This window comes from Varanus komodoensis, unplaced genomic scaffold, assembly GCF_004798865.1.
Source record: "Varanus komodoensis strain SLA01 unplaced genomic scaffold, ASM479886v1 scaffold14_1, whole genome shotgun sequence".
Taxonomy (NCBI): domain Eukaryota; kingdom Metazoa; phylum Chordata; class Lepidosauria; order Squamata; family Varanidae; genus Varanus; species Varanus komodoensis.
The window spans coordinates 6,617,934-6,627,517 of NW_025335438.1; the positions used below are offsets into that span (position 1 = coordinate 6,617,934).

Consider the following 9,584-nt stretch of genomic DNA (forward strand, 5'->3'; position numbering starts at 1 on the left):
TGACGCCGTGGAAAGCGCCAGGAGAGAGGAAGAGGAGGAAACCCAAGCTGCTGTAGCTGCCTCCGCCTAGGCTGATGACGGAGCCACGTGACCGGCAGGCACCTGCGACAGGTGCTTTGACCTGCGGAATGTGTCCCCCTGTACACACGCAGGTGACATCCACTGCTGCCACGCAAGCGCAAGCGGAAGTGTCGGGATCGGCAGCCCCATGAAAAGCAGCAAAGGAGCTCCAGAGTGAGAAACCTGATCTCTCTGGCTCGGGAGGTGGGCGGACTCTGAAACGAAGCCTCGAGTTTTCAGCAGTCCCAGCTGTTGGCTTCGGATACACACATCGTGGTGGAAAGTGTTCTTGCTGTCTGCACATGCTCAGCAACACCTTCGTTATGGTTGCTTCGAAAACTTACAAGAGCCGAGCAGCACTACGATAGTAGGACTAACGTCTGAAGGTTATGGTCCCTTGCTTACTATATACTTGGTTTATATGGTCGGTCATAAAGCCATATTCTGTTCGCATTTTACAGAATAAAGGGGAAACTAAGGTTACTTGCAACTGAGTTAGAAAAGATCTGAATTAATTATCCGAGGTTTCCAGTTTACTTCGTAAATTTGAATTTGAAGTTGTCACTAAATGTCTGTTTTAGTTTCATTACACTAATATAATTAACCAACATTAGATTAGAAATCCTTGGAAAATTAGAGCACAGAACTATGCATGTTCAGACAGAGAAAAATCCTACAACTCCCGGTATTCCCTGATCAGCCATGCTAGCTGGGGCATATTGGGAGCTGTAAAATGCTTTTTCCTGTCTAAATATCCATAGAATTGAGCCTTTAAGCAGCTACCATTACAGCAAGTGCATTTAAGTTTCGTTGAGCGAGTGGACCTTAGTCCAGACATATAACTTTGAATCTCACAGGCTTGTCGGTAGGACAGTAAGAGTGCATTTAATCCGTGGGTTGAATTGCTCTGAGTCTGTCACGAGTGGGAATTAGAGAACGCAAGGAAACTGTCTATTTTAAGTACTAAAAGCAAAACCGACAGAAGTCTTGCTAATCCGTAATCCTATGAGAACAGTCCTTAGACTTTTCTTGAAACAATTGTCAGCACAATTTAAAGCCTGTATACTGAAAAGTAAGTCTCCCAAATTCAATAGGATTTACTCTGAATAGATAGGATTAAGATTGCAGTTTAAATTCGTTACGTTGTATCAGCATATTTAAAATGTGTGGTACATTGGTATAAGCAAATACTGATCATTCTATTTATTAATTAAATGTCTGTCACTTTCCACCGCAAAAAAAGTCTCAAACTGGCTTGCACAATACAGAAAATAAACCATGGGACGACGGGAGAGTATCAATTGTGATGTGCCAAAACAAAAGAATGCCAGTAGGAGAGAATAAGAAGTTGTAACGCTCTAACACAGTAATTGACTCAATTTTTCAGAGTTCGGGAATCCTAAATGCTCAAGCTCCGCCTCCAATATGACGTCAATGGCAGCCCAGACAGCCATTGGAACTCCTCCTCTTCGTAGGAGGTGGTGCGGAACTAAGCTTTCGGAGTTCAGGGATCATGATGGGAGTGTGCGCATGCGCTATACACGAACATGGCGGAATTGGAGATCGGAAAGCACTGCGACGTGAAGAACTGTCGACAACTTGGTAAGAGCTCTCATTTAGAAGGCACAGCCTATGAGACCTGACGGTGTGGGAGTGTAGAATAAATATATTGCAAAGGCTTGAACTACTGGTTGGGAAAAGGTGTTGAGGGGAGAAGCTTCGACTGTTCACAACTTCTTGCGGTTGTCCGTCGAGCATGGAGCATTAGAGTGGCTCCTGCCTTTTGCTTTCTGTTTATTCCCCTCAATATTCAGAAAGAAACCGGAAGTGTAGAGAAAGGTCTTCTGTAGCACTTTCTGCCACTACGAATGCCGCCTCCTGGTGCGTGTTACGAGGAGGAGATGTTTGACAATCAACAAACGGAAGGGCGCGGCTCTCCCTAGGAGTGGGCGTGGACTGTGTTTCCCCAGCCTCGTTGCCGGCTAACCAGCGTAGCTTGTCAAGGACGCTGTTATCACTGAAGGCAAAAGGGCATGCAAGCGAGTAGCTAATTGGTTTAAATAATAATAAAAAAGCTCTTGTCTGCCTGATGAGATGACTGTATTTGCAGCTAGGAGAGTAGGATTATATATTTCCAATATGTTTATCCTGCTTTTCCACGAAATGGGCTCAAAGGATAGTTTATGTTCAGTGCGGTGCACTTTAATCGAGAGAAGCGATGTTTTCGCTTAACGCTACTTTTCATTGTAATTGCATTTTAGCGATTTTAATAATAATTACCTTTATCCTTTAAATTCACTATCTGGGTTGTGGTGCTCCATTCTGCCACACAGCTTACTGGGTGATTTTGGAGTAGGCACTGACCTGAACAGCGGTAGTGTTGTTATGAGGACAAAGTGGAACAGATAATAAGTTAACCACCTTGGATACGTTGTAGGCAAAAAGGTGGGATATGAATATATAATATCTAAAATAGTTGTTGCTGGCCATCTGTGGAAAGGAGCACTTAATCTAGATATAAAATTAATTAAAACAGTGACACTAATATGAGTAAAAGTTATTGAAACCCAGCAGTTGAACCACTGCAGCACCAGCAGAAAGTCTGTCATTAAATGAAAGCTCAACAGAATACATTTAGTATTCTGTTTTATTCTTAGTTTTATGTTAAAGCAGCAGCAACTTTGAAAAAGAGAGATGTGGCACTCAAGCCAGCCTGGTAGTCCTGCTGTGTGTGCTGGAGTTGTTGCTGTTTAATCCTGTCATTGTTTATCAGGGTGGCAAAAGCATTGCACGCACGCCCAAGCACTCTGCTACGTAATTCACATTGTAAGACTTAGCCTTGGTACTGATAACTTTTTTAAATAAATAATATAGATAATATTTTTGTCAGTCTTACTATAGATATTATCTCTTTCATTTTAGATTTTTTACCTTTTGTCTGTGATGGCTGTTCAGGAGTCTTTTGGTAAGAAACTACTTATTACTTATGTAATGCCATCAGTTTTCTTAATAGAAACCTAAGTGTGAAATAAAATATACCTGTTTCTTGAAAATAATATATTACATTGGTACAATATACGATGGACTGTACCAAATTCATTACATTGCTTTCCACAATAATTCTGGTTTTGTTATTTCACACACTAATGATATGTGCTGTCTTTATTTTTATGTAACTAAGTCTTCAGCACAGAAGTCGGGCTGCTCACAGTTGTTCAGAGGTAAGGTAATAATTTATGAAATAAGTTGTTTGGAACACCTATGAATACTTTAGCTAATAGTTTCAGTTCTTTTAGGTGCATCTGAATAATTCTGCAAGCAGCAGTTCACAAGTTTTTGTTAAGACAATCCAGTTTACTGTACATTTTTGCCAAATTACCCACACAAATGAGCTTTTTAAAGTCCACATAATAATCCATCATTTTATGGGACCATGTGGATCACTGTGGACTATTAAGTTCAGACTGAATGCTGCATACGTCCTCTCATTCAGTGGCTGAAAAAAACATGCTATCAAGGTAGTCGGTAGCAGTTTGAAATGTCTTGTAGAGTATTACCATAGAGCTTTGCTCATGAAGTCCTATTTGCAACAAGAATTGCATGGATTTAAATCCTGGTGAGTTTGCAGGTATGAACCAGACCATATTCCCCCAAATTTCATGCTGCTTGAGTGGTATCAATTTCTGGTGGTGTGGATCAAAATAGAAAGTCAACTGATTGGCACTGCATGACTGAGTCTAGGATTTACACACTCTGAGATGTTGTATATCTTAAATAAAGATTTTTTTCAAAAAAAAAACATAGTTTGCCATTCAGTCTGACCTGGTTAATTATGGTTCGTTTTGCATTGCAAACTGAGTTTGGAAACCAGTGGTCACCCTGATTTACATTCCTGATTTATTGGGAAGTACAAACCAGTATTTGTTGGTTAAACGTATTTAGAAAGTAACCAAGAACGAATTAATGAGGTGAAGGAGCACCTAAGCACAGCATGGAGTTGATGTAGCACTAGGCAGTGGTTTGGAGTTATGTGTGAACATACCCATGTATTTCCTATTTCTGCCACAAGTCATTTAGATAATGTTTGTTTAGCTGACCTGTGCAATTTACGTGGTACTGCTTGTGTGGTAGCCCTTTTCTTGCTCACTGATTAATCAGACTCTGTATATTTTATTGTGGCTTTGGTACACATCAGCAGGAACATTTATTTAGATCACTGACTTATCTAACTCCATTACACCTTGCTAAGGTCAATTATTGTGCATATTTTAGTTAGCTAATCTCTGTTTCCTTGAAACTATGATAATAGTACATCTCTATCTATTTTTTCTTTTTTAAATTCAGAACATTTACCAAATGGGTAGAATGGATCAGTAAGCAAATGTCAGACCTGTATGCCATATGGTAAAAGATTGCATAGATGTTTGAGTGTGTATTTGTAGGTAACACTAGTCTCTGCATAATGTATATTTATCTGAATTTTCTTTTGAAATTACTCTAGGCTAATCTAAAAAGTGTAGATGTGAAACCAGATCATCACAAATCTTTCTTGTGCATGTATAAAGATTGTGATGGAAGAGAACTTGTACCTGTGTTATGCGCTTACTGTGAAAAGCAGTTTTGCTTAAGGTGAGCAGGAGAATGAAACCAACGTTATTCCTGTGCCTTTGGATTAGCTTGTAGGGTGCCTAGTTAACAGTTCCTCACCTAATATTTCCAGGCATCGACATCAGTTAGACCATGAGTGTGAAAAACTGGAAATTCCTAAACCCCGTATGGCTGCAACCCAGCAGCTTATTAAAGATATTGTAGGTATGTGTTGTAGCATTTTTAAAAATAGTTTTCTGTAGTAAACTGTTTGGGACTGGACATTAGAATATAACACAAGTCAACAACAATAAAAGAAATAAAAAAGCATTAATTAAATTTATCTTGACAATCCCTACCTCTGACCTGTTAAAGAACTTCCAACATAATCCTATCCATGCCTGCTCAGAAGGAGGTCCTGCTGAGTTCAGTCAAGCTAACTTCCAGTAAGCGGATATAGGAGTGCCACTCTAAAATCCTCTGGTATTCAAATGGCAGCATTTTGGAAATTAAGCTTGCAATTCTATACCAATTTACTGAGAGTAAGTCTTCACTGAATGCTTCTGAGCAAACAGGAATGTGTTGTAAGCTCTACATACTATTGTATCCTGAAAACAAGATTGGATCTATAGGTCCCATCTCTCTGCATTCATCTTTAATCCTATATTGGGCTACTTGTGTGCACTTGGATTCTGTTATTTCTGTATGCCAAAACTGTACTCTTGAGTCCAATCCTCTCAGTCTTAATGTATGGAAAACCTGTACAAGAAGCAATTATTCTGTGACAGACTGTATTTTCCCAGTGATACAGTACTACATTTGGGCTGCTAGGAAAATGCAAAAACACGTGAAGAATTCTACAGAACAATGAAGTAGTGGTTGTTAATTGTATTGAAATCTTTGCCTGGGCAGGCCAATTGAAACAAGGTAATTCTTCCATACCTTGCTCTAAACATTTCCATTTTAGTCACTGGTACTATCTATTCTCTGTTGCACATGTATAATAATGGCAAGCACCTTAATATGCACACTGGAGCATGCTTTATTTTAGTAAAATAAGAGGCAGATGATTGTGATAAAAATGATTTTGTATATGATTTTGTATATCTCAGAGTCTAAGAAAGACACCACAGTGATTAAAAGATGCAGAGGTGCCAAGAACAGTGAAACAGCAGCTAAGGTCACTCTAATGAAACTAAAAATGCATGCATGCGGGGATAAGTCCTTGCCACAGGTAAGTCACGCTCATACATCTTCAAACAGCATACTTCTAATTGTTTTCTATATTTACCGGGGGTTTTTTAAGGTAATGCCTGAACTTCCATGGAGTTCCATGGAGTTATTATTTTGCTGGGTACGTAGTGGAAACTGTAGGAGAGGCCATAATCTAGTGTACTTGTGAGGCACTTGTGTACTTTACGATGGCATCCACTGTGTCCTCCAAGGTCCACAAGTGGGGTTCTAAAATTTTCTTGGGATGTCCATTCCATTAGCTATGTAATTCCCAAAGTCATGGTCTGTAGATGCCTGCATTTGAACGTAGGAATGATGATAGAAAGGATCTTTGGCTTACTGGTCCCTTAATGTGTAAAGGCTGGTTGTGAACTGCTGGGAGTTGTAGGACTTTTTTCCTGTTTAAACAGGCTTCGGATTGTACCTTTAATTTCATTCAGCCAAGGTTTAGTGAAAGGTATATACCTGTGTTCAGTAACATGTTACGCTTTTCTTGACTGCTGACTTAGCTAATGCATAATACAGCTAATGCATAATATTTCTAATATGTAAATATTCTGAGTGGGTCAGCTCCATTGCTTATTACTACTGGGGTTTTTGTTGGACTGACTCCAAGTTTAAATCCTTTTTCTTTGTATTGAGTTCAAAGAAGCACTTGATACTAAAACTAGAAGAAAATGGTTTTTGCTACATGAAATGATAAAGTGTCTGCATATTAAGGCAGAAGAAGGATGAAAATTCAAAATTAAATAGTTGCAAGACATGAAAGAAGCAGCATTGCAACAGTACAGTACAGTACAGCAGAATCACTTTCCAACAATCTCCTGATTTTGAGATTGAAGGACTGTATGCAAAGTTATTTACAACAATGAGGGCTAGAAACTCTATTTTAAATAACTTTCACTGTGAATTACACTTAGGCCTAAAATTGGAACCTCCTTAAATAATAGGGAAATGTGGGTTGATCCGGCCAAAACACAAGATACTTTTCATGGTTTACCAGGTCCAGATACTGAAGTGTTCCTTTCAGAGGATTACATTTGATTTATTTAGCACTGATATTATGCCTCATTGAAGGGTAGAAACCCTAATAGAAATATGTGACTAGAAACTGATATTTGAATACCATAAATGGCTTTTTTTGTTGTAGACAGAGAGAATCTACTTCCAAGTGTTTTTACCCAGAGGAAGCAAGGAAAAAAGCAAACCCATGTTCTTTTGCAGTAAGTGGAGCATTGGCAAAGTGATAGATTTTGCAGCTTCCATGGCAGACCTTAAAAATGACAACAACAAAAGCACAGCTATGGTAAATCAATTGAAACAAATGTTTATATTGTAATTATTTTTTTTAACTGAATCAAATACATAGCCTTTTTTTTCCCTAATTTTCAGAAATTGAGACTTTGCCACACAGTATCTGGAGAAGCCTTGCCTCTGGACCACATTTTAGCTTCTTGGATAAGCTGTAAAGAATCCCCTCTATATAATGGTGGAAATGTGATCTTGGAATATCTTGATAATGAAGTTCATTTTTTAGAAAATGTAAATTCATACCTACAGTAATTATGGAAACCACTGCACATGTAATTATAAGACTGAATCCAGTCAGTTGTATATTTAACTGTAAGGTATAAACCTGGTTTGGTTTGGTTTTTTGTTGTGTGTGAGTGGGAGGGGAAGAATCAGCTAGAAAGGTTCCCATTTCTTACTCCAGCTTGCCAGAGAGGCATCCCCAACCCAGCAAATACCTGAAAATTTGCTGGCAGCTGCAGGGAGAGGCAGCACTTGTCCTTCTTTCTCACTCTCACTTGCTGGAAAAGTGCTTGGGTGGGCACTGGGTTGGGGACGCCACTGTGGCAAGCAGGAATGAGAATGGAGATCAGTGGGGGAATCAGCCGACAAAGCAGGCAGGCACACATTTGAGTGGCTATCTTACAGTAGACAGCTCTGTCTGTTTAGATACATGCCCTCCTTACAGTAAGTATATATTTGAAAGGATCATGCCAGGTCTCTCCCCTTTTATTGCCATGTCAACGTTATTGTGAATGGATATGCTTTTTTGTCATGTTAATTTCCATTGCTGCTCTTGTTTTGTTGTTCCTCCTTTTCCTGTTCAGTTTTTGTTACAATTGAGAATTCTCCCTCTCTCTCTCAAAAGTGGCCACGAAGATCACCAGGTCACAGAAGAACAGACCCATTTTCCTAAGCTTTAATTTACCGAGTGCCTCCAAACTGGTACCTTTCCCTCAAGAAGAAGGCAGAACAGCTTGGGGTTGGTAAAGGTCTGGCTCTTCTGAATTTAGTAGCCTATCATTTAACACTGGTTGACAAGTAGAACAAAGAGATCCATGGCATCCACTGAGAAATTAGTTCTCAAAATGTAATCTGCAATTTTTGGCCTGCAGCTCTTACGTGCCAGGCATCCTGTCTACTCTCTTGCATTCTCTCTCTCTTAAATGTTCCAAGTGCAGACATGCGCTGCTACCTGTGAACAAATATTCCATAGTTGCACATTACAGACCAAGAGCCCGGTTGGAGGCTGCACCACTCAGCTGATTTCCCTGCCAATCCCTATTTTCACTCCTGCTTGCAAGGGGCTTCTTGGGCACCCAATTGGAGACCTCCTCTGGCAAATTGGAGCAAGAAAGGAGGGAAAGTGCCACCTCCCTCTCATTGCTGCTGCCTGCTAGAAAAGCGCCAAGGTGAGCTCTGGGCAAGCCTGTCCCACAGGCAAGAGCAAGAAAGGGTGGATGGGTGGGCAATCAGCTGGGTGACAAATCTCCAACCATTCACTGTTGTCCAGTTGATTCTTACTCCTCCCACCCACCACATAAGAAAGGGAAGGCAGGAGAATCAACTGGATACCACAGCCCAGCTGATTTTCTCCATCTACCTGGCATGTGTGAGGGGCAGAGGGGGGATTAGTTGAGCAGTCCTGCACCTTTCTGCAGCACTGCTCAACTGATTTCATTCCCTCTTGCCTGAGCGTAGATCAGGCACCCACCTGCCCTGTCCAGCTATGCCCTCCATCCATCTTCTCTATTGCTTTTCAGGGTATGAGCCCTAGTTGTGCAAGAGACAGCTTGCCAGCCATGGTCATGCCTGTCGAAGAGAAGAATTCATATCTCCCTCCTGGGATATCACCTGGAGGACAGAGGGAAGGTGATGGAGGGAAGGAGATTACTCTGGTGATGAACCTGATTGTATCTCTGGTATATCAAGGTCAAAAACCACAAACTGTTGCTTGCCTGTGATGTACAAAACCCAGCCCATGTGTGTGGTCAGCACTATGTATTTACCACCACAGAAAACAATTGAATTTGAGTAGACAGCTGCTGAGTTCAAGTTCTACCTGTCATGCTTAAACTGTGCCGGCTCATTCCTACATGCAGGCAGAGATGTGAAACCTACCCTCCTAGTTAAATGGGAACAACCCCTCCCCCGCTGGTGAAGAAGATCCCTTCCCTTCCCACAATGTTTTGTGAACATTTAGGATGAAATGAGTTTTTTTCAATAACTGATTTTTTTAGTTTTTTTCCCTAAGCTTTCACATCCCTACATTCTAGTAATCATAAAGGAAATAATCTAAGGGACCGGAGGAAGATAGTGTCATCCACATGCCTTCCATAGATCTGCTTGAGGAAAATGGATGTCTAAACAAAATACAAATAAAGCACTTCATGTATATGATCTTGTGGTTGTCT

At 40.4% G+C, this 9,584-nt stretch overlaps 1 protein-coding gene across 1 annotated transcript; it reads left to right on the forward strand.

Moving 5' to 3' along the window:
• The first annotated feature begins 106 nt into the window (after positions 1-106).
• ZFAND1 (zinc finger AN1-type containing 1) lies at positions 107-9,570 on the forward strand. Its single transcript, XM_044423898.1, has 9 exons — positions 107-446; positions 1,448-1,662; positions 2,983-3,025; positions 3,242-3,281; positions 4,562-4,689; positions 4,781-4,872; positions 5,760-5,881; positions 7,031-7,186; positions 7,273-9,570. Exons 2-9 carry the CDS (start codon positions 1,608-1,610, stop codon positions 7,441-7,443), a joined length of 807 nt encoding a protein of 268 aa, XP_044279833.1. The 5' UTR covers positions 107-446; positions 1,448-1,607; the 3' UTR covers positions 7,444-9,570.
• The last annotated feature ends 14 nt before the right edge of the window (positions 9,571-9,584 follow it).

Bases quoted from the DNA above. Each gene is read 5' to 3' on its own strand.
- ZFAND1 (XM_044423898.1), top strand. From the start codon at position 1,608: ATGGCGGAATTGGAGATCGGAAAGCACTGCGACGTGAAGAACTGTCGA. The intron at 1,663-2,982 runs GTAAGAGCTCTC...CTTTCATTTTAG, and splicing joins GAAGAACTGTCGACAACTTG to ATTTTTTACCTTTTGTCTGT. The intron at 7,187-7,272 runs GTAAATCAATTG...CCTAATTTTCAG, and splicing joins ACAACAAAAGCACAGCTATG to AAATTGAGACTTTGCCACAC.